The sequence below is a fragment of the Mytilus edulis genome, chromosome 7 (genome assembly GCF_963676685.1).
Source record: "Mytilus edulis chromosome 7, xbMytEdul2.2, whole genome shotgun sequence".
Taxonomy (NCBI): Eukaryota; Metazoa; Mollusca; class Bivalvia; order Mytilida; family Mytilidae; genus Mytilus; species Mytilus edulis.
In genome coordinates this window covers 9,436,870-9,464,842 of record NC_092350.1, presented here as the reverse complement: position 1 = coordinate 9,464,842, position 27,973 = coordinate 9,436,870, and the positions used below count along the sequence as shown (strand labels likewise).

Here is a 27,973-nt window from a genome sequence, read left to right as displayed (position 1 = left end):
CTACTATATTATGGTATTGCAGCTTATCTTATCTGTATTCAGGGAAATATATGTACTTAAAAGTTTACATGCGTTTGGTTGCTTAATTCAATCTTTTAGAGGTTGATATTATAATTATATAAATACATTGAATATACATGGTAAAAACTATATGTTAAAATATTATAAATAGCTTTTCTTCAGATTGAAGGCACATCTGATTTTCAGTTTGCTTTATGTAAAAAATAAAGATAGAAGGAAATAAAATGTACACAACAACTTAAAATATAAACATATGTCAAGGAGACTTAATTATATGCATTGTATTATAATTATTGTACAAAAAATCTAAAAAATAAGCAGTAGACACACTCAACCTTAATGATTGTGAAAGGAAAAGGTCTACCATGTAGTTAAGATGAAAATAAAGAAACTGAAGAAGGCCTATGGCCGAAATGTCTTGTATGATTGTTTATAACTACAATAAAACAAACTGAACCAACAAAAGACCTTTCATAGAAAGCCAACATACAACACATACAACATGAAAAACAGTAAAGATCCAGATTTGGGTTAAAAAGCCTGACCTTGAGCACACAGCAAACACTCTTTGGTAATAAACTGGCTTGAATGGTTAGTTTTCTGTAAAGTTTACTATATCATACTTGCTGTGTACAAACAATATTATGATAATTGAATGTATGCTTATTTTATAGATATAACCCACAATATGTTTGGAAAGTTCCACTTTGTTGATCTAGCTGGATCAGAGAGAGCTCACAGGACAGGCAATGTAGGGGATAGATTTAAAGGCAAGTATTTGAAAGATGCATATTAGCAGATACAATGCAAGAAAAGGGTTCCGGGGTATTATGGATATTTTCATCAAATTTTTGCATTTTTGAAATATAATTCTTTACATGCCTTAAAATTAAACAATTAGCTGAAAAACCCAGATACTTCATAGAAATTTGAATTAAATTCAACAAAACTCCTAGAAAATCTCACATTTTAATGGAATTAAATATAATGTACATTGACATATATATTGGTAGATTTACACGAGGCAACCAAGGAAAGACATCAATATTTGGAGAATTTTATAAGAAGGCGATATGTGTGATATTTTCATATCTGTATGTAATATATTTTTCAGAATCTGTACATATAAACTCAGGACTATTAGCTCTGGGAAATGTGATCAGTGCATTAGGAGATCCAAAAAAGAAATCCACACACATTCCATACAGGGAATCTAAAATCACAAGGCTACTTAAGGTACAGTATTGTTATTCAGATGTGAAGAAGTTTTACATGATACATACATGAAATCTAAATTAAGGTACAATATGTTAAGAAGTCAATGATATATACATTCCATACAATGACTATCTGGTTAAAGTACAGTATCTATAGTTACATAAAGTTAATCCATACATAATTTGCAGCATCCCTATTTAGTTGTCCATCAAATTAAAAATTATGTTTCTCTAACAGGATTCCTTGGGAGGAAACACTCAGACTTTGATGATTTGTTGTATTAGTCCATCAGGTCAAAGTTCATAACCTATATGTTTGTTTCTCTTACAGGATTCCCTGGGAGGAAATGCTCAGACTTTGATGATGTGTTGTATTAGTTTGTCAAGGTCAAAGTTTATAACCTATATTTGTTTCCCTTACAGGATTCCCTGGGAGGAAATGCTCAGACTTTGATGATTTGTTGTATTAGTCCGTCCACATCAAACTTTGATGAATCTTTGAATGCTTTGAAATATGCCAATAGAGTAAGTATACCTATATCAATATGCCAATAGAGTAAGTATACCTATATCAATATGAATAAAGGATATTTACAACCACAATAAGTAACTGCTTCTCCTCATAAGGAGAATTTATTTTTGAAACCGTGAATTCATTCTTGAAAGAAAATTTGGAAACTTTTACATTAAAGTTTTTGTATTTAGATGATAAGAATTTTGATTAAACTGCAGTAAATTAAAGTATGCAAAAATATTTTCAGGCCAAGAATATAAAGAATAAACCAATTATAAATAGAGATGTGCAGTCAATCAGATTTGAAGAAATGCAGTGTGAAATTATGGTAGGTTTCAAAACTGGAATATGTTATTTATATTTGAATACTTGACAGTGTTAGGATAAGGCATTGATCTTATTGAATGTCAATTGCAATTTGTTTTCAAATCAGGATGATACAGTTCCTGTTGACTCATTCATTTGACTTAATGCCATGTAAATGAAATATAGATTGCTACAACTATGAACAAAAGCCAAAATCATATAAAAAGCATTAACAAGATTTAGTTTACCAGAGGCAACCAAACTTTTGACACCAACACAAAGTTCCGTAAAGATTTATGCAGTGGATTCTTTTATATTTGTGGGTATTAAAAGTATAAATTTTTCATTGTTCTTTTAAATTCTTTGTTCATCTGTACCCAGGAAAACCATGAACATTTGTGTCCAAAAAATGATTTTGAATCGACAGTAATCAAAATAGACAAAACATAAAGAGTTATTAATGAAGAGATTCTTAAGTTGGGACCAACATATAAATGTGATAGTATTCAACTTTTTATGCCCCATTTATGGGCATTATGTTTGCTGGTCTGTGGGTCCGTTAGTTTGTTTGTCTGTCTGTCCGTCTGTCCCTCTTCAGGTTAAAGTTTTTGGTCAAGGTAGTTTTTGATGAAGTTGAAAACTTGAAACTTAGTACACATATTACTTATAATATGAAATTTCTAATTTTAATGCTAAATTAGAGTTTTAACTGAATTATCACGGTCCACTGAATATAGAAAATGATAATGTGGATGGGGCATCCATGTACTATGGACACATTCTTGTTTTTTTATGAAAATAGATGTGAGTACACGTCAATGTTACAGCGCCCCATTAATGCAAATAACCAAAAGACTTCCCAGCATTTATTTATTCCATATTATGGTGTTAGTTGAAACAGAATAAAGTATAATTTCTGTCCATTTTGACAGGCATTACGAGAGGAGTTGGTGAAACAAAGAACAACCTTATTAAGTAATGGAGGACAAGGTTTTGGACTTGGTGATCCTGTTCATATGGAGAAATATGTACATGATGCTCAACAGTTAGAGAGATTAGAGAAACAAGTTGTTAGGTATGTTTCTATAATAACTTGATGGTTACTTTGTTATCATCAGTGTATCTTATTTTTACTGGAGATAATATTGCCTCATCCTCTTCTTTATGGCCTCATGACTGACTTGCATATGTATATGTTATTGTCTGTGAAGTACTCATGGTCCATCTTTGATATTGAGTCAGTTTTAATACTAATAATATAACTCTATGAACATGTACTTTACCTGTCATATCATATAAGTACAGATTGTTTTGCTTTTAATATTTTTAATTTGGTGGTCACAGTTTATTTAATTTATATCCAATTAAATTTTGGCCTTCTCTATATATGGTATTGTCATGATACTAGCCTGGACTGATATAAAGGAAATACTTCTTAAGTTTGTGCAAATATTATTATTAAGATTGATGATTTTGAAACATGATATTTATTTTGTGTAGGTTACAAACAGAATGTTCCCATTACAAGATGATAGCAGAGGAAGCTTATAAACAACTGATTGAAATACAGAATAAAGATATATTGTCTCAGAGTCAGGATATCAGACTGAAAGATTGGCTAGATCTCATGGAAGAGGTAATATATAGATATCATTTATACTTTGTTTTCTTATGACATTGTGAAAAGGGAAGCAACTCATCAATGCAAATTATTGTGTGTTAATTTGAAGTTGTCATGACAAGAAACTTTATCTCAACACAATGAAAAAAGGGTAAAAGAGATGGATTCCAAATGTTTACCCTCACCAAGTTCATGCAGGCCATAATACTAACCTGAGAGTGCAAGAGTTTTTATGCCCCACCTACAATAGAAGAGGGGCATTATGTTTTCTGGTCTGTGCATTCTTTCGTTTCGTCCATCTGTCTGTTCCGCTTCAGGTTAAAGTTTTTGGTGGAGGTATTTTTTGATGAAGTTGAAGTCCAATCAACTTAAAACTTAGAACACATTTTCCCTATGATATGATCTTGTTATTTAAATGCCAAATTCGATTTTTTACACCTATTTCACGATCCACTGAACATAGAAAATGAAAGTGTGAGTGGGGCATCCATGAACTATGGAAACATTCTTGTTTCTTGTACTGTTAGCTCTGTTATATTCATAATACACATGTATTAATATTAAAAGCTCATATTAAAAAGTTAGTTGTTCTCATTGCAGATAAAGAATAAAGTACCAGCAACATTATCTAGAGAGGAGATGGAAAACGAGACTATTAGAAACTTAACAGCTCTGTTAACTAAGGTTTGTAGACAGTTTATAAACCTTTCATCTCTGCTCTGTCAAAGGCATAGTGTGCCATTGTCAAAATTTACATCAGTATAATGTTCGTCAAAACTCAATTATATTTTTTCATATAATAAAAATTCGCTGAAATACTTAGAATAAAAGAATTTCATAGGGTAAAGAAAATATTTGTCTATTGATAAGAAAATGGCACATTTGCCTAATTAACAATATTCTGTTTTACTTTTCTAAACACAGTGCAGTTATTCTATACACATTTCTTGTGTGCTTTTGTAAACTACTTTTTTCTAACACAGATCATTGTGTGACGTGAGCACTTCATATTTTTTGTAGTGTAAAGAAGACTTGAAAAGTGATGAAGAAATATTTGCAGAGAAAAGTAAAGAACACAATAGTATGACCCACAGACTGCAAGAGCTGGTAAGTGGAGGACAACCTTCAAATCTATTTTAATTCATTTTCATGAAGAAAATATTAGAAAACACTTTAATAATATGATGAAAAATATATTTTGGACGTGGACTAAACAATGTAATAGTTCCAGCATTGTATACTTCATAATGTCATGAAGAAAAATCTAAAGACATATATTTCTAAACTTACAGTGTAACGCTCTTGTCTTTATCTACTTTTTGTATGGACTAAAGTAATGATTACTGTGTAAAAACTCATCTCCATAAGACTCATTGTTGGCTTTCTAATCCAACAAGTGTGGGACAGAGGCGGATTTAGAGGGGGGGGGCAGGGGGCCCGCCCCCCCCCCCCCCTTTTTGGGAAAAAATTTGGTTGCTTATATAGGGAATCACTAAAGCATGACTGGAGCGGGCCCCTCTTAGGTCAGTCAGTGGGCCCCCACTTATGAAAATTTCTGGATCCGCCACTGGGGGACTCATTTTCCGAATGTCAGTCATGGAAATTATAAATTCAAAATTGGTTATATTTCACTTACAGGAGGCTATGGTAGAGGAAAAAGACCAGCAGTTAGTACAGTATGAAGATACCAGAATGAAACAGGAACAACAACTCATAGAACAACACATGAAGATAGAGGAGTTACAAAAGGCTATTAAGGTAACAGTCATATGATGATAGGGTTACATAGTAGCTTGATAACAGGAATACAGTCAGATATTAGATGTTAATCAGATGTGTTTTATCTGTTTCCATGCTTCTGTTGTGTAAACTGTTTGTTGCTGTATTCTATTTAATGTGGAATTTAAATATATGATTCTAAAATATATTATATAAAATTATCTTTATGTATAAATAGATATTTAACTGTAAAACATTTGAATTTTATCTTGTGGTCAATGTATTTTTTTAAGAATTCGTTAAGAAATGTTTAAATTTATTATCATCATTATGAAGACTCAAGAAATTCATTTTTGACATACCTTTTGAAAACAAAAACAAAAGAACGCACTTTTTTCTGAAGTTGAGATTGAATAATTGTATTATTTTTGTATGACTATTTTATTTGAACTTTGTGTGTATATGTGTGTATTTGTTTCAGGATGAACTTTCTGTGGTAAATTATAACCTAGTTGATGTCTCTGAATCTCTCTGGAGAAATAGTCGGACAGTAGTAGCTTCAGATATTTAACTGATATATATTCATGTCTCTGTTAAAATATATACACCTAGCTAAAACATCGATGAATGTTAAAATCTACCTTGACTTTAAAACACTTGTTATCTTAAATATGATATTCAAAGACATCAAACATCAAATTTTTGTTCATGTTTAATTTTTGTTGAAATTTATTACAAAAGGTTATTTGTTTTGTGGATTACACTTTAACCAAATAATAATGATTCCAAGGATATATATAAAAGTTTGTGTTGTTTTGAGCACTGGAAGTTAGGGGCTAAATTCACAGGATATAATATTTATTTTCCTGTAATCTTGAAAAGTCACTTTATGCAATGTTCTAAAACAAAATTAAAAAATAACACTTTTTTTAAAAATTGGATTCCAACAGCCATAATTACCACATTTGACATTCTGCATATCTGACAATTGCACTGATCAATGCACATTTTTATCAGTTGAAAATTAGTTAAATATTCCACAATATGCTTTAGAATGGAGAGGACAATATTATGGAGTTTCCAATGTAAGACTGTAAGTCCATAAGTCTTCAGATGCAATAATGTTTTCTGAAAATGACATTAACTTATATAATTATATTACCCTGGTCAACACTTAGCTGAAAAAAATAAAGAATTTGGAAAAGATTCCAACTTATTATATTTTGAGAGAATATACTTTACTTACATTATTGATATTTCCTTGGAAATGGTTGCCCAAGTTTGATCAATGTAAAACTAAATTTTATGCTTAAAGCATGTTTTATATTTCTGGACATGAAAACTGTTTGCATGGTCTGTCATTGTTTTAATAACAAAATTACTTATTTTACTGTATTTTGTTTTAAATGATATCTCTTATACTTCAATAGGATCCCAAAGAGTTAATGTTACAGAAAGAGTTTTTAATGTCATTTTTAAGGTTCTGATCATTATCCATGGTATAATAACAATATTTGAAAGATAGAAGTTTTCTTTTAAGTTACCAGCATTCTTTACAGATATCTAGCTGACATCTGATACATACATGTGTAAAAAATTGATATTCATTAATATTTGCAGAGAACATAATTGTAAAATCAAAATTTATAAATTAGGTTAGGATTGGTATAGTGAATATCAGCCAGTTAATTTTTAAACATAGTTCTTATGTGTTTTTATTTTGCATTTTTATGAGTTATATAAGTAAAAAATACTATTCTATATGCCCTGATGACATTTGTGCCCTCCATGTACCTTTACAAATTATGAAACTTTATATATCTGATATAATCGGTGAGAAACACTATTTAATATCATGCATAGAATCTAGGTTTGAGGAGTACTTTTTTAGTCATTTGTAGAACTGTTAATCAAGTAGGCTTTCTAGAATGAGAACAAGTTCAAATAAGATTTATCAATGAATCATCTGTTATTTACTATTTAGAGGTAATAATACATAAAGGCTAGAATTAGGTAAAAACCATTAAATTTGGACAATGTTCTTTCTTATATGTATTTTCTGAACTAAGATGTCTTAATTTTATGCTTAGTCTTTCTTTTTTCTGTATACTGTATAAATACTGTTGATCTTAACACCTTCTCTCAAAAAGATGTACACACTGAAATGTAACAACTAAGCATATTTAATCTTATGAGAATTTTAGATGATTTATCAATACATGAATGAGTTTTGTGGAGCATTGAATGAAGATTAATGTCAGTTTTGCAAATAATAGTACATGTTTTTCAAGTTACTTTATACAGCATTTTAATTCATCTATTTTTCATAAATTATTCATAATTATTTACAGACTTATTTAGCTGTGTTACCTTTCAATCTATGATAATAATTATACAAGTAAAAAGTAGTTTTCCCTTATTCTAATTTGTGTTACCAATTTGCTTTGTAATATTTGACTTAGATTGTAATGTAGTTCATGTAATCAGAAATTATAATTCTTGACTTATATTTCAGGACAATTTGATGGCCAACAGTAGTATTATAGATGATGACGCTGTGACAGTTAGTGCCCCTCCCATTGTACCCCCCTCAGACAAGAGGCCAAAGTCTGTCCCAGTACAGTTGACCAGAAGACCTGACACTGTAAGGGTAGCTTTAATGATAAATTTGTGGTACAATAAACCTAGGACAATAAGCCTAATGAAGGAGATGACAGACCTTTTCCTCTGTTTTAACTAAAAAGATAAGGAATTGAAATGCTCTGACAGAATATTTATATTAAGCTTTACTTCCAATTATTCTGTGTGGGTAAAAAAACATAAAAGCAATTCCTAAGGCTTGTTTGTAACTTAATCTGTTTTTAGGCTTGTAGGAACCTGAGACCATTGTCAAGGAACATAAAAGCAATTCCTAAGGCTTGTTTGTAACTTAATCTCTTTTTAGGCTAGTAGGAACCTGAGACCATTGTCCAGAAACATAAAGACAAGTCCTGCTCTGTTTACTCTGGACCGAGTGATGAAGAGTTTCCGAGCCCGTAGTCAGCTGCTGGTCAGTCAACTGGAGGATAGTGATGAGGTCATGCATAACACTTATGTCATTGAGGAAGAAGGAGAATCAGCAGGTACCAGTCAGAAGTTTGAAGAGGAACCAGTACTGGACTCACAAGAACATGAAATGTATGTATGATGTTACAGGGGGTTAAATAGATGCCTAGTACATGATGTTCACACACATAGAGTTTACAGTAAAACCGGCCATACAATACACTTGATAATTGAAAATACATGTATACAAAGGTCAGAAAAAAGTATTCCTTTCATGAATAAAGAATGAGCTTGGTAAAAGAACATATAAACAATTTCAATTCTATATAGACCTTAGGGCTGACTGTATTAGGCTTTTGCTTTTTGTCATCAGCCCATAGCATCTTATTCTATATTTGACTATAGGATTCATCAGAAGTTGAGTACAATTATGATTAGTTTGATGTAAACCCTCTTTCTGTTCTCTGCTCATGTTTTCCCTGTAATAAAGTGTCAGAAGGTTATCTCTTTTTTTTAATGGGAGGAAATGTTAAAAAAAAAAGTCTTTAAAGGTGTACCATAAGGGTCAATTCTTGGTCCAGGTCTTTTCAATGTATTCATAAATGACATAACTCATTTTGTACATTTATAATTATGCTGATGATAACACTGTATCATATAGTGATCATGATTTAGATAAAGTTGTTGAAACTTTAGAAACTTATAGCTTAAATCTTATAAACTGGTTTTCTATAAATTAAATGAAGGCTAATCCTGACAATTCTAGGCTATAGCCATTGGGGAAAAAACACAAATATACATAATTTGATATTTAATTTAAATGGAAACAAAATTTCTTGTGAAGAAAATGTTAAACTTTTAGGAATAACTATAGATTCGGACTTAAACTTTAACAATCATATATCTGAAATATATAAAAAGGCATTAAGACAATTAAATATTATAAAACCTATGGGTAAATATTTAAACAGGGTAGGTAGGTTAACAGCATACTACTCATTCATTTCTTTCGAATTTTAACTATTGTCCAGTAATTTGACACTACTGTAGAGAAAAAAATTCTTGAAAAAAAACAACAAGAAAGAGCTCTTAGATTCATCTATGAAGATTATGACAGAAAAATCAAAATTACCATCGAGAATAAAAAAAAATTGCAATAGTCATTATAGAAACATTTGAAATAATTCACAAAAAAGACTGAGCTACCTTCATGATTTGATTGCTATAAGAATTAACAAGTATGATTTAAGATCACAGAAAACAGCAGTACTACCGAGAGTAAGAACTACTAGGTATGGCTTAAGATTGTTTCGTTATCATGCTGCACAAATCTGGAATGAGCTGGCTAACCATTGTCAAATGGAAACATCTTTTGACCAATTCAAAAATTGGTACAAACATGGGATCCAAGTAACAGCTCATGCCAGTGCAGTGCATGCATATAGTGTTTATGCCTCTGTTTATTTTATTTTTTATTTTTTGTGTGACTATTTTATTTGTGCAATCTTATTATTAACTTGTGTTATGTTTTAAGTGTACTATGTACTAAATTTTCTATGGTACATCATCTATGGAATCATACTAAGCACTATATGTTTTTAAAATTGTGTTGTTTTCATGACTTGTGTATGTGTATTATTTACATAATACTTATTGAAAAACTGGTCATTATGGTGATATATGGACTTCCCACAGGACAGTGGTATTGACTAAGACAGCGATAATGACTGAGCCGTAGGGGAGGTCATTATCGCTGTCGCAGTCAATACCACTGTCCTACGGGCAGTCCATGTATCACCATAATAACCAGTTCTTCAATAACTATTATGTTTATTTCATTGAGGAACCATGCTTTTGCAAATTCTCATAAATTCAAAATGTTCAAAGCAAACTCGAGTAGTTGTACAATATCTATAGCAAAGAGAGAAGACCAGTCATAGTAATACTGCCTTTCATTTTAGTGCAATTTTTCAGTAAATGAATACTTAATAAAGTTCTCTATAATTTTATAATTTACGAAAACCTATGGTAAACAATTCAACAACTTAAATATAAAATTGAAAATAGAAACATGTTTTATAAATGGGACATCTCTCTAAACAAAGAAACTATGTCCCACCTGTAATTAACAGAAACCTTGTCCCAACAGTCATTAACAGAGAAACCACGCCCCACCAATCATTAACATATAAATGTTCGTTATGGACTGTTTTTCTGGTTAGTTTTGTTCTGTTAATTACCGATGGAATTTATTATTGAATAATAATGAATGTCATTTGGCCCCTTTTTATCCAATAAGAGAGGCTAATTCTTAACCGATATGAAATAAATGAAAATAAAACATTAGTGATTGCTTTTTGGTAATCTCATAATAATATTAATGATATATTTCAGAGGAAAATTTGTTCGGAAAGGAACATTTAAAGTAAAGAGAGGTAGAAAGGCAGAGGAAAATAAAGAGAATGTCAATAACACAGATGTTCCAGTTATAACTGTTAACAGAGAAGGTAATTATACCGTCTCTTCATCCTTCTCTCCACAGGATATATCTGTTGCAATTATCTCAGCAACTGCAAGTCAAAGCATACTTTTTATGTTGCACCAAGCTCCACTTGACTTTTTCATGTTTTCAGATCCTTTGATATTCTACTTAATGTTTGCTAAAAAAAACTTGTATCTTTAAAATGCCATACACATATGCAAAGTTTTATAGATTAACATATTTACTGCAAATAATTTGCTTGCCAAATCTTCTGGTCTGATAATATAAGATTGATATAATAATAGCAAACAAAGAATGAACACAAAATTGCCTGTAAAAGTGGATCTTTCCCAAAGTTCTATAAAACAGTGGTTGAGTGGTCTCAGTAGGTCATCTATTTGTATCACTAGCATGTTTACACTGAGGTTGTCAGTTTTAATCCTGCATGTTGCAAGTGATATTTTTTTGACTTAAAATTCTGATTTAACATCTGTTTGTCTGTTTGTCTAGTTATATCAGGAAGTATGTCATCTTCAGCAGGGGGAGATCACTTAGGTGTCAGTACGATTGAAGCTGTAGAGGATAGTTTGAGGAAGAGTGCTAATACACAGAGGATGTTGAAGGAATCCAGACTGAAGTTGACTGATGCACACACTAAAATGAGGGATTTATCAATTAACATTAGGTATGATTCTAAACTAAATTTTGCACTGTCATAAAAAAAAAATCTACATAAAATAATTTGATTGAAAGGTGTTGTATCACACACAACAAAAACACAAAAATATTTCAAATAGAGTTGACCAAAATTGCACGACTGACGGAGAGATTTAATGTAAGTTTTAGCCAGCAATGAAATGGAGTATTCAGAAATAAGTAAAGAACTCTAATTTCCAATATATGAATACATTTTTAGTGATATAATTTGCACAGTGAGAAAAAAATTCCAAGAAAGAAAAAGATATGGTTAGATTTAGTATTACTTCCGTATGAAAAGGATCATATTTGAAGATATACTGTGGGTTCATTATAACTCGTTGGATACCAATTTTTTGTGGATTTCGTGGGTAAAGGTAAACCTTGAAATTAAATGTTCAACAAATTACAAATTTTCAATAGGTATGCAGACCTCTGCAAATCCACGAAATGAAATATCCAGGGTCATACAAGTTTTCCCGTATCCACAAAAATTGGTACCCATGAAAATAAATGAATCCACTATGGTTGTAAAGTCTGGATAATGATTATAATATTAATCTTTATTTGATAAGGTTAAAAGAACAGTTGATTAGAGAACTTGTAAAAACTGGTAAAGATGCTGATTTAATGAATAAAAAGTATGCTGATAAAATCAAATCTCTGGAGAAGGTTGGTATATTAATCAGTAATCTACTGGTATTGGGTATACAATATGGTGCATTTATATAGTAGAGAAATATATTACTTACTGCAACATTATAATGATAAAAATTCTCTCTTCTTTAGGTTTAATCATTAACATGAAGTCCTAAATCTGTCTTCTGTATGAAAGAATCATTTCTGTTTCATAGACTGTTTCTGCTAGCTTTCAAAGACTTTACTATATTTTGACGAGAACCAGTTCTATCCGTATCAATGACTGGTTTGGCATCTTGAATTTATTTCATTACAATGTCGTGATTATCAGGATGGTATCATTAAAACATTAAAACGTATAATCTATTTAAACTATATCATTTTCAGGATACAATGTGTTGTATTATTAAAAAATTTCAAATTTCAGGAAAGAATGAAAGTAAAGAGAGATTTACAGGAAACCCAGTCAGTGTTACAGGAGTTAGAGGCTAAACAGGAAACTACGGAGAAAACCAAACTTACACAGTAAGTCGTAAACACCTTCACTTGGGAAAGGCAACACAAACGCTCTTGTATTGTTCTTATCTTTACTCTCTATAGATGATGTAAATACAAAATAGTCTTGGAAGTGTAATTTCATCTGAATGGTTAACATACTAATCTTACATTGTTAATATTACCATTTCTATAGATATAAGAAGATGGTATGTGGGTGCCAACGAGACAACTCTCCATCCAAATCACAATGTATAAAAAGTTTTAATAATTAAAGGTCAAAGTATGGCCTTCAACACCCAGCTTTGACTCACACTGAACCTATAAAGGGCCCAAAAATGACAAGTGTAAAACAATTCAAACAACGGTCTTAACTATGTCAATTTCTTTTTATAATAGAAAAAATTTATATGAAGACTCCATAATGTGATTAAATATTGTTTATTATCATCATATATTAAGAAACTTATTGTTACAGAGAATACAAGAAGAGGATGGAAACAGCCAAAGCTAGAATGTCTGCTATCTCCAAGAAACAAAAAGAAACCGAAAATATTGCTAACTTCTCTATTTATAATGAGAAAAAGTAAGTATTAAATATAACAAAACAATTCTTTGTAAGTATATTGCCTCTGATATTCAATTTCAGTGTGAAAATTTAGAATATTAATATTTTTGACTATTAAACATCTTGGTATTATTTAGTGATTTATATTACAAATCCATTTAGTGTTTATTTCAATGAATCCAAAGAGAATTGAGCTCTCTACAATCACCAAAATACTACAAAGACATATTAACCCATTTACTAATACTTATGTAATTTTAGAATACAAGATCTAGAACTGGCTGTTGACAGAATGAAGCAAACAAAGGAACATGTAACAAAGAAGTTAAAAGATGAATCAGAAAGGAAACTTAAATTAGAGGTGATTGTCATATTTTCGTATAATGTTTCTATACACAATTGAACATCACTGTCTAGTCGGTTTATGAAGTTTTATAGGTTGACCTTTAATAACCTTTATGACTTGAATAATCACATAGATAAATATTAGTTCTTGAAGGATTAGAAAATTGTAGTTTTCTGTTGATCATTTTTTATGTTAAAGTATCTTTTTACCTGTTTTCCTACCGAAGGTTGCTGGTTCTCTGGAGGCACTCTGGCTTCCTCCAACAATAAAAACTGACCACCATGTAATAGCACAATAGTGCTGCAAGTGCTGTTTAACACCTATCAATCTTTTTTCCTGTAGAGAGAGATGCAGAAGGAAACACAAAAAGTGAAGGAACTGGAGATAAAGAATGAACAACAACAGAAAATATTGAAAAGAAAGAATGAAGAGATAGCAGCTGTTCAAAGAAAGTTAAGAAGTGGGGGCGGATCATCACTGCCACCAATTAACATGTAAGTAAAAATACAATGTTTGCTAGGTAATGAAGGTACAGTATGGTAGATGAAACATAAATACTTGGACCATAACAAAATGTATCCAAAAATTCTGGTTATCATTAATTCAGTTTCATATTTTATCTTTATGTTATATGCATGTAAATAGAAATACTTGAAATTAACCAGATATTTAAACTATTCATTATTAGAAATAGATAAATAATTTATCTTTTTTTCTGACTTGAACTTTATCTTGTTTGCTCATGACCAAACATTCTCAACAATGAAAAGAAGGGAAAATCTAATTAGAACACGGAAGTAAGATTAAACCTAGGTGTTTTTACAGACTACATTTTAATAAATGTTTAGTTATTAGACCCTTTTCTCGAAATGACTAGGTAGGTTAAATACCAAAATTTATGACAAAAGCGATGATTTTAATTTTCCTATAGTCTACTTTCCATTTCTGTGAAGCAACATCCCAGCAGCACCAGCATATTGAGTAAAAGTGTCTCAATTGATACATTACTCTAGAGCTAGCTCAAAGTACGTTGAATTTGTTGAACGAGGAATACTGCTTTCTCAAAAGTTGCTAAGACAGGGCTATGAATCAATCAAATTAAAGTCGTCACTCAAGAAATTTTACAGTCGCCATCATGAGCTGATTGGCCATTATGACAAAAGTGTGTCAGAAATCATATCTGATATTCTTCCTTGGTCTTAATAACCTTCCATCATTACCGAACTGAACAAAGAAATAACACGACAGGTGCCGTATACAGTGCAGGAAATGCTTACCCTTCCGGAGCACCTGATTTTACTCCTGGTTTTTAGTGGAGTTCGTGTTGTTTCTTACTTATTATTTATAACTGTTGATGTAAATGTCCTTTTATTTTGTGAGTCTTTGTTTACTCCTTGGTTTTGATTGTTATTGTCTTTTACAGTATGAGTCAAACATTTCAGTGAATGTTTATTTTTGTTTTACAGTGAGGACCATGATAAGATAGAAGATCAGAAGAAATGGTTAGACAATGAAGTAGAGAAAGTTTTACAGCAGAAAAGACAAATGGAGGAACTACAAGAGGTAAGTTATTGTCTTAAGTCAACATAGTTATAAGTTTGAGATTTGTAATAGGTCAATGAGATTTGGTTTGCAATTGTATGAGCCATGGTACATCTCATTTCCATGGAGATTATTTGTTCCAGCCCCCTTAGTCATGGTCTATTGAACTTATGATTAGTTTGTGATTAGGTCAGTTTAAAGGAAATCATATATGGTATGTCAATGATATTTTGTGTGCAGATGAACTAAAATTATGCAAAGAAATATGGAGAACATGATCTAAACTTATTATCAATGGATAAAGAAAACCCATACATGATCATTGGAAACTAAAGTTTTATGCTTTAGTTCACATTAGTTAAGATTTTAATTGAAGATTTTTAAAGGTATACAGCTGCTAATGCATAATATTTTTCTTTTTCAGGAACTTAAAAAGAGAGAAACAATAGTTGCTAAGAAAGAGGCCATGTTGGCCGAGAAAAGTGAGATAGAATTCCGGAGAATGAGATCTAGTCAGATTATTAATAAGGTAACATTATTTTGGCAGAAAGCCGTACTTTATTTTTTTATTTATTTACTTTTATTTGTTAAGCAATTTATAGCATGTTGATGGATTGATTTTAGAGATGCAAATCCAAATAGCATTCTTGTTTACAAAGTTGGAAAGTCTTTTTATCAAACCATATACAGGAAATTTATTACTAAACAATGTTATTTCAGAAAATTATCTAATGGCATATCTTAGAATAAAGTATTAAAGAATATTTTTCCTTTGTATAGATGAAATAAAAAATCCATTCAGTATTTAAAATTAAATGAGTACATTCTTGTGTAGAATGTTTTATATATTTAGTATCTAAAGGTATTGCATTCTTTTACAGAATATTTTATCAGTGTCTATGAAGTTAGACACATTAGATAAAAGACTTGAAGAGAAGACATCTGAATTATCCAAGACACCCACAGAACAGCAGCAGTTTGTTAAAGAGGAAATGTCCAAATTCCAGGAAGGGCGAGATAAGCTGGCGAGACAGAGGACTGTCCTGGAGAATAAACTGAGGGAGGGAAGACTGTTGTCAGGACAGGAAGAAAGGAGGTAAGAATTTCTGTGTAAAAATATGAAAATTAATAAATGAATTTGTAACTACTGTAACTCATCAAGTTATGCATATTTTAAATGATTTATTTGTAAAATATATTATATTGTGCCAAGGGTTAGTATTTTTTCAAGCGATTTCAGTAGTTTCTGGCCAAAATAGGCATTTAAAAAAATGTCTAATCTGGGTAAATTTTAACATTCAAATTTATATGAAATAGGAATACAATTTCAATCATTTGTATTTATAATCATTCACAACTACTGTTGAACTATAGCTATTATGTTCCTTGGATTTTTTTTAATCTGGGTACTTGTAAATATGGTCACTTACTAAGCCTTGGGTTGTACTGCTTTCATAAATGTGAAAAGGGTCCTGTATAACTTCAGTATCCAAATGTTTTAGTACAACATACAGCCTATTAGCATGAATCAAATGATTGCCTAGTTTGTCAAGTGTAAAGAAAGCAAATTCATTCATATAGGAACTAAAAAAGTCTTTAAATCTTTCTGAAACAAAATTCATGACTGTTTTTCAATAAAGTTGTTTTTATGCCCCACCTACGATAGTAGAGGGGCATTATGTTTTCTGGTCTGTGCGTCCGTCTGTCTGTTCGTCCGTCCGTCTGTTCGTTCGTCCGTCCGTCTGTCCCGCTTCAGGTTAAAGTTTTTGGTCAAGGTAGTTTTTGATGAAGTTTAAGTCCAATCGACTTCAAACTTAGTATACATGTCCCCTATGATATGATCTTTCTAATTTTAATGCCAAATTAGAGTTTTGACCCCAATTTTACGGTTCACTGAACATAGAAAATGATAGTGCAAATTTCAGGTTAAAGTTTTTGGCTTCAGGTTAAAGTTTTTGGTCAAGGTAGTTTTTGATGAAGTTGAAGTCCAATCAACTTGAAACTTAATATACATGTGCCCTATGATATGATCTTTCTAATTTAAATGCCAAATTAGAGTTTTGACCCCAATTTTACGGTTCACTGAACATAGAAAATGATAGTGCAAATTTCAGGTTAAATTTTTGGCTTCAGGTTAAAGTTTTTGGTCAAGGTAATTTTTGATGAAGTTGAAGTCCAATCAACTTGAAACTTAGTATACATGTGCCCTATGATATGATCTTTCTAATTTAAATGCCAAATTAGAGTTTTGACCCCAATTTTACGGTTCACTGAACATAGAAAATGATAGTGCAAATTTCAGGTTAAAGTTTTTGGCTTCAGGTTAAAGTTTTTGGTCAAGGTAGTTTTTGATGAAGTTGAAGTCCAATCAACTTGAAACTTAGTATACATGTGCCCTATGATATGATCTGTCTAATTTAAATGCCAAATTAGAGTTTTGACCCCAATTTTACGGTTCACTGAACATAGAAAATGATAGTGCAAATTTCAGGTTAAAGTTTTTGGCTTCAGGTTAAAGTTTTTGGTCAAGGTAGTTTTTGATGAAGTTGAAGTCCAATCAACTTGAAACTTAGTATACATGTGCCCTATGATATGATCTTTCTAATTTAAATGCCAAATTAGAGTTTTGACCCCAATTTTACGGTTCACTGAACATAGAAAATGATAGTGCAAATTTCAGGTTAAAGTTTTTGGTCAAGGTAGTTTTTGATAAAGTAGAAGTCCAATCAACTTGAAACTTAGTATACATGTTCCCTTTGATAAGATCATTCCAATTTTAATGCCAAATTAGAGAATTTATTCCAATTTCACAGTCCTTTAAACATAGAAAATGATAGTGCGAGTGGGGCATCCGTGTACTGTGGACACATTCTTGTTTATTTTGTCATTATAGGATTATAGAACTGGATGAAGGGATTGATGCATTAGATGCAGCTATAGAATATAAAACAGATGCTATAAATAGCCGCCAACTAGAACTTCGTCATTCACAGATTTTGTCTAAGGTTTGTCTTTTATTAATAAGAACCTTTTTTATTGTAAGCTTTATAAATTTGTTATACAGTAAGTTGAATTTAAGTCATGTAATATTTGTCTTCCCATTACAATTTATTTATTTTGTAAATCAAATTTCATCTTCAAGGCCTTGCTTATTCAATAGGATTTTGATGTAGTATCTTGCAAAGAACGTGTATTCTATGTCTTGAATAGAAAGTGATATTTAATGACAGTGGAAGAAATAAAAAAAAAATAAGGATTATTCTTATATTTTTCTAGAGTGAGGACCATGTGATGAATAAATTGAATTCCTTGACCACTACAGAAACCCGAGCTCTGATGATGAAATATTTCAATAAAGTGGTAGCATGTAAGGATGCCGAGAGGAGACTTAATCTACACTGTAGTGAAATGGAGGTTCGTTAATATTAGATAAGTTTCTATTTATAAATCAGACAAACTTGTCTTAACTGAACTTTAAATATGAAACAAAAGATGTCTTAATGTCAATCAGAAGAACTTGTCTAAATTGTTTCATTGTGTGGAACGTTTTGATTTAAGCATGTTTATACTGTGAAAGTACTTTTATTCGTGGGGTACCAATTTTTGTGTTTTTTGTGGATGACTTTATCCACGAATTTAAGTGTTCATCGAAATAAAACAACCATTGTCCAAATCAAGACATGGAAAGATCCCCATGAAGGTTTGACTACTGATATGATCTAGAGAATATATATTGAATAACCTCGAATCTGAGAACTACAACTTCATGCAGGATTATACTCATTTAATCTTTTTAATAACTAAATAAATTAGCACTATTGGCCATATGGTGGTTGTCAGTTTTTATTGTTGAAGGACACAGGATTGTCTGTAAGAGAACTTTTGACCTTGAGCAAGTCAATTTGATTGAAGTCAGCTGCACCTGTAACTTAAGGGAAATCACTACCTTATTATTGACAGGCGAGCGATAAAATAGATGAACTACTAAGACCACTCATCCTTACCATATAGCTTTATAATATAACATAATGTCAGCATTGGAAAATCTATTAATAGGCTTCAATTTGGAATTAGGGTGATGTTATATATATTTATTAAGCATTGATATTACTGCAAGTATTGATGACTGACAGTGAATAAGGTGTATATTCAATACTTTAGATAGTATAAGATAACTATGGATTTTTTACATATTTAATTCGCATAGGATTTTTATGCCCCACCTACGACAGTAGAGGGGCATTATGTTTTCTGGTTTGTGCTTCCTTCCGTCCATCTGTACGTTCGTCTGTAACTGTTCGTTCGTCTGTCCGTCCGTTCGTCCCGCTTCAGGTTAAAGTTTTTGGTCTAAGTAGTTTTTGATGAAGCTGAGGTCCAATCAACTTGAAACTTAATACATATGTTCCTTATGATATGATCTTTCTAATTTTAAAGCCAAATTAGACTTTTGACCCCAATTTCACGGTCCACTGAACATGCAAAATGAAAGTGCAATTTTCAGGTTAAAGTTTTTGGTCAAGGTAGTTTTGATGAAGCTGAAGTCAAATTAATTTGAAACTAAGTACACATGTTTCTTATGATATGATCTTTTTAATTTTATTGCCAAATTAGACTTTTGGTCCCAATTCCAAGGTCCATTGAACATAGAAAATGAAAGTGTGAGTTTCAGGTTAAAGTTTTTGGTCAAGGTAGTTTTTGATGAAGTTAAAGTCAAATCAACTTGAAACTTAGTACACATGTTCCCTATTGTATGATCTTTCTTCTTTTAATGCCAAATTATATTTTTTCTCAATTTCATGTTCCATTACTTTGAACACATTCTTGTTTTCAATATAAAAAAATCATCAGGTTTAAAGTATTAATGCATTGCAAAAACAAATATTTCATCAATGAAAAATTCCAGTCAGACATTCTCATGAATATCCTTTTTATATTAGATACAAATTTTATTAAATCTGAAACAGATTTTTCATAGGCAATATGTTTCAACTGAGGCACTACACAGGCGTCAAGTGGCATCATTTTGGAGGAAAGGGTTAGCAGTATCAATAGTCATCATTCTAACTACAATGCTCTATTAGTGCTGCCCCCTTTAAAGTGGTGGTAACCATTTCAATTTGTATAATTCCTAATCACCATTCCTAATGTTATATTTATTAACATCATACAAATAATTATCTAGGTCAAACAAGATGAGCAGGAGAGGTTAATCTGTGAATTAGAGGCAGCTTTACAGAGGTCAGCAGTAGAGGTCGATCGTAGGATTACCAAACAGACACAGGAATATGAACAGAAAATACAAATGTTAATGAGACAGCTGGCTGATTCTGGGACCAACAATAGTGGTGGATTTGGGCCTGAAATTGATGAAAAGTAAGTTTACTGACTCAAGGGTCAGATGTTGGATGTTGAAGAAAGATATCTAGCATAAAATTTGGAACAAAGAGGAGTTTGGATATCAAATTGATAAAAAAACAAGTTTTATTCTGTCCAGAGGCTATTTTAGACCAGAGATAAATGTTATGACCTAAAGATCATGAAAAAACAAATGCCCTTACATGTAGGAAATATTGTTTGTCATGGTGCTTTATTAGGGATTTTCCTAAAGTACAATCTTGCTAAATCTTAGGAGTTTAGACAAATTGATCCAGGGACCAGTTTATTGAAAAATAATTTTTTATTAAAGTACAAATGTTAGTGTCAATAAGAAAATCTCTTTATAGGTAATTTTATTCATTTTGGTAACTATAATTATTGTTGATATCAAAACTTACATTATTCTTTTGTAGAATGCAAAGACTAGAGAAGGAATTATATTACTACAAGAAGACGAGTAGAGAGTTAAAGAAAAGGTTACGAGAACTGGAGGCATCTGGAGCTCTTCCCCATCAAGGTATTGTCATCCAATATAAGGATTAATGAATTATATTTCAAGTTATACTTTATTGAATAGTTTACAAAACAATTATGACATTTGTGTTGGTCATGTATCAATAATGAAAATAGTCCAGTAATACATCTTGTCTTCATTGACTTAGAAGGGGTTTCTATGGGGTCTTAAAGAGATAAGAACATGTGGTATGAATGCCAATGAGACAACTTTCCATCCAAGACACAATTTGTAAAAGAAAAACCATTATAGGTCAAACTAAGGCCTTCAACACGGAGCCTTGGCTCACACCGAACAGCAAGCTATAAAAAGACCCCAAATGACTAGTATAAAATCATTCAAATAGGAAAAGCATGAAGCAGGTTTGGACTATTTTTGGTAAGCATGACACATGAAAGTCAAATTATTAAGTAAAATTACAATCATTATTAGTACAATGTTAACCTAATTGTGATCCTTTAAAAAATGTAAAACTAGGCCAAGAAAAATAGTGAGTTTTTATTCGGTCAGCTACATTAATGTGAAAAACAGAATATTTTAGAAAACCAATCTTCTCCTATGACAGTGTTTCATAACAATTTTTCATTCAGGAATTTATTCATTATTTCAGATGATCTTGATATAAGAAGTTCTGTTCGAAGTTCAATCAATGAGACAGACCATGCTGCTGGGGCCTCAAGTAATCATATAGGAAACAGGGAGTCAAACAGGTGAGATATTAAAACCTATCGGTCATACTTTTACTACTTAGTTAGACCATGTGTCTGGTATCTCAAGTAATCACATAGGTAGTAGGGAATCAAACAGGTGAGATATTAAAACCTATCAGTCATACTTTTACTACTTAGTTAGACCATGTGTCTGGTATCTCAAGTAATCACATAGGTAGTAGGGAATCAAACAGGTGAGATATTAAAACCTATCGGTGATACTTTTACTACTTAGTTAGACCATGTGTCTGGTATCTCAAGTAATCACATAGGTAGTAGGGAATCAAACAGGTGAGATATTAAAACCTATCAGTCATACTTTTACTACTTAGTTAGACCATGTGTCTGGTATCTCAAGTAATCACATAGGTAGTAGGGAATCAAACAGGTGAGATATTAAAACCTATCGGTGATACTTTTACTACTTAGTTAGACCATGTGTCTGGTATCTCAAGTAATCACATAGGTAGTAGGGAATCAAACAGGTGAGATATTAAAACCTATCGGTGATACTTTTACTACTTAGTTAGACCATGTTTCTGGTATCTCAAGTAATCACATAGGTAGTAGGGAATCAAACAGGTGAGATATAAAAACCTATCGGTGATACTTTTACTACTTAGTTAGACCATGTTTCTGGTATCTCAAGTAATCACATAGGTAGTAGGGAATCAAACAGGTGAGATATTAAAACCTATCGGTCATACTTTTACTACTTAGTTAGACCATGCTTCTGGTATCTCAAGTAATCACATAGGTAGTAGGGAATCAAACAGGTGAGATATTAAAACCTATCAGTCATACTTTTACTACTTAGTTAGACCATGTTTCTGGTATCACAAGTAATCACATAGGTAGTAGGGAATCAAACAGGTGAGATATGTACCGATTATCAGGTTGTCTGCATGTTGATATCGTAAAATATCAGCTGCGAGACATAATATGAAGCTTTTTGTCCAGTAAGCGCAGCGAACGAGATCAAAAAGCCTTCATATTATGTCGAGCAGCTGATATTTTACAATATTAATATGCCGATAACCTGATAATCGTTTTATCGGGCTGTATTTGTGTCTTTTGGTAGTATTGTCTTAGTTTCACCAGCAACCGGAAGTTGACTTGATAAGTTCGGGTCAAACTTATCAACGTCGGTTCAAACATTATGACGTCGCTGATATGTCCGGATCAAAGTTATTAAGGCCTGGTCAACGTATCTGACTTCACAAAGCCGTGATATGGAGTTTTATTAAGAGCTGAGCAGATTGATATAGACAGTTGGACGACCGATAATAAAACCTATCGGTCATACTTTTACTACTAAGTTAGACCATGCTTCTGGTATCTCAAGTCATCACATAGGTAGTGAGATATTAAAACCTATCGGTCATACTTTTACTACTTAGTTAGACCATGCTTCTGGTATCTCAAGTAATCACATAGGTAGTAGGGAATCAAACAGGTGAGATATTAAAACCTATCAGTCATACTTTTACTACTTAGTTAGACCATGCTTCTGGTATCTCAAGTAATCACATAGGTAGTAGGGAATCAAACAGTTGAGATATATTATGATGTTTCATCTGTATTTTTAACGGTGAGTTAGTCCATTTTGCTGATGCCTTCGTTTATTCCATAAGATATGGAAGTTTTTAACGACCTTGACTGGCTATACAGCCCTTGCACCGTCTGATTTTAATTCCAAAGACCATACCTTCAGTAGTCACTTTGTGAGTGATGTCATCATATACTTTATCTTTTGACAAAGTCAAAATTTTTGCAACATCAAGCTACTTAGTCAGTGAATGCATACAGATATGTCAGGTTAAGACCATAAAGACCATCTTGAAGAATGATGAGCTTGATTCTTATGGGGACATAAACATAATTATTATAATATCATTGTAGAGAACCAAGACTACTTAGTGCTAGAAGTGAGAAACAGAATTCCAGACCAAGTTCTGCCAAATCAGGGGCCAATGTTTCGACAACAGTAACTCCAGTTAAACTGTCTCGAAAAGATTTACGGCAAATTCCAGATACAGAACTTGCCTTACGAAGGTCAAATATGAGTCATGGTCGCCATAGTATTGGATCTCCTCCCCCACAAGGTAAAGTAATCAGTCAAATTGAAATGTGCTTTTATGACCAATTATACTGTAGGGGTTATTCTCATTGTTGAAGACTGTACGGTTGCCTATAATTGCTTACATCCACTTCATGTCAACTTTGGTGGATAATTGTCTCAATAGCAATCATACCACATCTCCTTATTTTTACATTAAGAATTTTGAAATATTTAAACTTCATTTCCATGAATTCTGTTTGTAGTTGAACAATCTGAATTATAAATGTGATGTGCATTTTGTTTTACCATTGCTCTGTAGACAGATATTCAATCAACTTTAGACATGAATTTCTTATCAATATAGATGGTCAAATCTCCAGTTTTAGTTACTGAAACATTTCTTATCAATATAGATGGTAAAATCTCCAGTTCTAGTTACTGAAACATTTCTTATCAATATAGATGGTAAAATCTCCAGTTCTAGTTACTGAAACATTTCTTATCAATATAGATGGTAAAATCTCCAGTTCTAGTTACTGAAACATTTCTTATCAATATAGATGGTCAAATCTCCAGTTTTAGTTACTGAAACATTTCTTATCAATATAGATGGTAAAATCTCCAGTTCTAGTTACTGAAACATTTCTTATCAATATAGATGGTAAAATCTCCAGTTCTAGTTACTGAAACATTTCTTATCAATATAGATGGTAAAATCTCCAGTTTTAGTTACTGAAACATTTCTTATCAATATAGATGGTAAAATCTCCAGTTCTAGTTACTGAAACATTTCTTATCAATATAGATGGTAAAATCTCCAGTTCTAGTTACTGAAACATTTCTTATCAATATAGATGGTAAAATCTCCAGTTCTAGTTACTGAAACATTTCTTATCATTATAGATGGTAAAATCTCCAGTTTTAGTTACTGAAACATTTCTTATCAATATAGATGGTAAAATCTCCAGTTCTAGTTACTGAAACATTTCTTATCAATATAGATGGTAAAATATCCAGTTCTAGTTACTGAAACATTTCTTATCAATATAGATGGTCAAATCTCCAGTTTTAGTTACTGAAACATTTCTTATCAATATAGATGGTAAAATCTCCAGTTCTAGTTACTGAAACATTTCTTATCAATATAGATGGTAAAATCTCCAGTTCTAGTTACTGAAACATTTCTTATCAATATAGATGGTAAAATCTCCAGTTTTAGTTACTGAAACATTTCTTATCAATATAGATGGTAAAATCTCCAGTTCTAGTTACTGAAACATTTCTTATCAATATAGATGGTAAAATCTCCAGTTCTAGTTACTGAAACATTTCTTATCAATATAGATGGTAAAATCTCCAGTTCTAGTTACTGAAACATTTCTTATCATTATAGATGGTAAAATCTCCAGTTTTAGTTACTGAAACATTTCTTATCAATATAGATGGTAAAATCTCCAGTTCTAGTTACTGAAACATTTCTTATCAATATAGATGGTAAAATCTCCAGTTCTAGTTACTGAAACATTTCTTATCAATATAGATGGTAAAATCTCCAGTTTTAGTTACTGAAACATTTCTTATCAATATAGATGGTAAAATATCCAGTTCTAGTTACTGAAACATTTCTTATCAATATAGATGGTCAAATCTCCAGTTTTAGTTACTGAAACATTTCTTATCAATATAGATGGTAAAATCTCCAGTTCTAGTTACTGAAACATTTCTTATCAATATAGATGGTCAAATCTCCAGTTTTAGTTACTGAAACATTTCTTATCAATATAGATGGTAAAATCTCCAGTTCTAGTTACTGAAACATTTCTTATCAATATAGATGGTAAAATCTCCAGTTCTAGTTACTGAAACATTTCTTATCAATATAGATGGTAAAATCTCCAGTTTTAGTTACTGAAACATTTCTTATCAATATAGATGGTAAAATATCCAGTTCTAGTTACTGAAACATTTCTTATCAATATAGATGGTCAAATCTCCAGTTTTAGTTACTGAAACATTTCTTATCAATATAGATGGTAAAATCTCCAGTTCTAGTTACTGAAACATTTCTTATCAAGATAGATGGTAAAATCTCCAGTTCTAGTTACTGAAACATTTCTTATCAATATAGATGGTAAAATCTCCAGTTTTAGTTACTGAAACATTTCTTATCAATATAGATGGTAAAATATCCAGTTCTAGTTACTGAAACATTTCTTATCAATATAGATGGTCAAATCTCCAGTTTTAGTTACTGAAACATTTCTTATCAGTATAGATGGTCAAATCTCCAGTTTTAGTTACTGAAACATTTCTTATCAATATAGATGGTCAAATCTCCAGTTTTAGTTACTGAAACATTTCTTATCAATATAGATGGTCAAATCTCCAGTTTTAGTTACTGAAACATTTCTTATCAATATAGATGGTCAAATCTCCAGTTTTAGTTACTGAAACATTTCTTATCAATATAGATGGTCAAATCTCCAGTTCTAGTTACTGAAACATTTCTTATCAATATAGATGGTAAAATCTCCAGTTCTAGTTACTGAAACATCAATATAGATGGTAAAATCTCCAGTTCTAGTTACTGAAACATTTCTTATCAATATAGATGGTAAAATCTCCAGTTTTAGTTACTGAAACATTTCTTATCATTATAGATGGTAAAATCTCCAGTTCTAGTTACTGAAACATTTCTTATCAATATAGATGGAAAAATCTCCAGTTTTAGTTACTGAAACATTTCTTATCAATATAGATGGTCAAATCTCCAGTTTTAGTTACTGAAACATTTCTTATCAATATAGATGGTCAAATCTCCAGTTTTAGTTACTGAAACATTTCTTATCAATATAGATGGTCAAATCTCCAGTTTTAGTTACTGAAACATTTCTTATCAATATAGATGGTCAAATCTCCAGTTTTAGTTACTGAAACATTTCTTATCAATATAGATGGTCAAATCTCCAGTTTTAGTTACTGAAACATTTCTTATCAATATAGATGGTCAAATCTCCAGTTTTAGTTACTGAAACATTTCTTATCAATATAGATGGTAAAATCTCCAGTTCTAGTTACTGAAACATTTCTTATCAATATAGATGGTAAAATCTCCAGTTCTAGTTACTGAAACATTTCTTATCAATATAGATGGTAAAATCTCCAGTTTTAGTTACTGAAACATTTCTTATCAATATAGATGGTAAAATATCCAGTTCTAGTTACTGAAACATTTCTTATCAATATAGATGGTAAAATCTCCAGTTGTAGTTACTGAAACATTTCTTATCAATATAGATGGTAAAATCTCCAGTTCTAGTTACTGAAACATTTCTTATCAATATAGATGGTAAAATCTCCAGTTCTAGTTACTGAAACATTTCTTATCAATATAGATGGTAAAATCTCCAGTTCTAGTTACTGAAACATTTCTTATCAATGTAGATGGTAAAATCTCCAGTTTTAGTTACTGAAACATTTCTTATCAATGTAGATGGTAAAATCTCCAGTTCTAGTTACTGAAACATTTCTTATCAATATAGATGGAAAAATCTCCAGTTTTAGTTACTGAAACATTTCTTATCAATATAGATGGTAAAATCTCCAGTTCTAGTTACTGAAACATTTCTTATCAATATAGATGGTAAAATCTCCAGTTTTAGTTACTGAAACATTTCCTTGATAATGCAATTTATAAATGCTTATGTTTTCTGAAACATACTTACTAAAACTCTCAGCTGATATACTCTCATGAAAGGCTAATTATTATCTTTTTAAGTTACATGTGTTTCCTTTGATCTCAGTGTTTCATTGGTCAATATTCAATTATGACTTCAAATTTTCTTATTTAATCCTTTGATTTCACTATTGTGACTCACATGATAAAAAAGGCTAGATGATGTGATATACAAAGAACACAATACTTTTACTGATCATGGAAAACAAAAGATCAAGTTTGCTTACACATGCCACCATGACATCTCTTTTGATATGATATTTCTCTGGTCTGGGCAGTTAAATTATTGATGCAGTTTTGAAATCTTTGTGTATTTGTTGCATATTTCTTGCTATATCTTTGACTGGAATGTTCGGAGTAAAAA

At 31.3% G+C, this 27,973-nt stretch overlaps 1 protein-coding gene across 11 annotated transcripts in view; it reads left to right on the top strand.

The window, feature by feature from the left end:
- Positions 1-27,973, top strand: part of LOC139529876 (kinesin-like protein KIF27) — a 41,492-nt gene that overhangs the window by 10,491 nt on the left and 3,028 nt on the right. Inside the window, exons 10-39 of one of the 11 annotated variants that reach the window (XM_071325821.1) lie at positions 696-791; positions 1,136-1,257; positions 1,662-1,763; positions 2,000-2,080; positions 2,991-3,133; positions 3,559-3,694; positions 4,280-4,363; positions 4,700-4,786; positions 5,318-5,437; positions 5,880-5,894; positions 7,914-8,042; positions 8,343-8,575; positions 9,694-9,735; positions 10,838-10,950; positions 11,463-11,610; positions 12,197-12,293; positions 12,688-12,785; positions 13,234-13,341; positions 13,585-13,684; positions 14,012-14,163; positions 15,136-15,232; positions 15,636-15,740; positions 16,093-16,307; positions 18,105-18,216; positions 18,488-18,625; positions 20,394-20,584; positions 21,001-21,104; positions 21,712-21,793; positions 22,376-22,393; positions 23,714-23,916. In XM_071325821.1, coding sequence (XP_071181922.1) covers positions 696-791; positions 1,136-1,257; positions 1,662-1,763; positions 2,000-2,080; positions 2,991-3,133; positions 3,559-3,694; positions 4,280-4,363; positions 4,700-4,786; positions 5,318-5,437; positions 5,880-5,894; positions 7,914-8,042; positions 8,343-8,575; positions 9,694-9,735; positions 10,838-10,950; positions 11,463-11,610; positions 12,197-12,293; positions 12,688-12,785; positions 13,234-13,341; positions 13,585-13,684; positions 14,012-14,163; positions 15,136-15,232; positions 15,636-15,740; positions 16,093-16,307; positions 18,105-18,216; positions 18,488-18,625; positions 20,394-20,584; positions 21,001-21,104; positions 21,712-21,793; positions 22,376-22,393; positions 23,714-23,916 — 3,471 coding nt within the window. Of the gene's footprint in view, positions 1-695; positions 792-1,135; positions 1,258-1,661; positions 1,764-1,999; positions 2,081-2,990; positions 3,134-3,558; positions 3,695-4,279; positions 4,364-4,699; positions 4,787-5,317; positions 5,438-5,879; positions 5,895-7,913; positions 8,043-8,342; positions 8,576-9,693; positions 9,736-10,837; positions 10,951-11,435; positions 11,611-12,196; positions 12,294-12,687; positions 12,786-13,233; positions 13,342-13,584; positions 13,685-14,011; positions 14,164-15,135; positions 15,233-15,635; positions 15,741-16,092; positions 16,308-18,104; positions 18,217-18,487; positions 18,626-20,393; positions 20,585-21,000; positions 21,105-21,711; positions 21,812-22,375; positions 22,394-22,660; positions 22,685-23,713; positions 23,917-27,973 lie in introns of all 11 variants that reach the window. The other 10 variants (XM_071325819.1, XM_071325817.1, XM_071325818.1 and 7 more) reach the window with 10 other exon arrangements.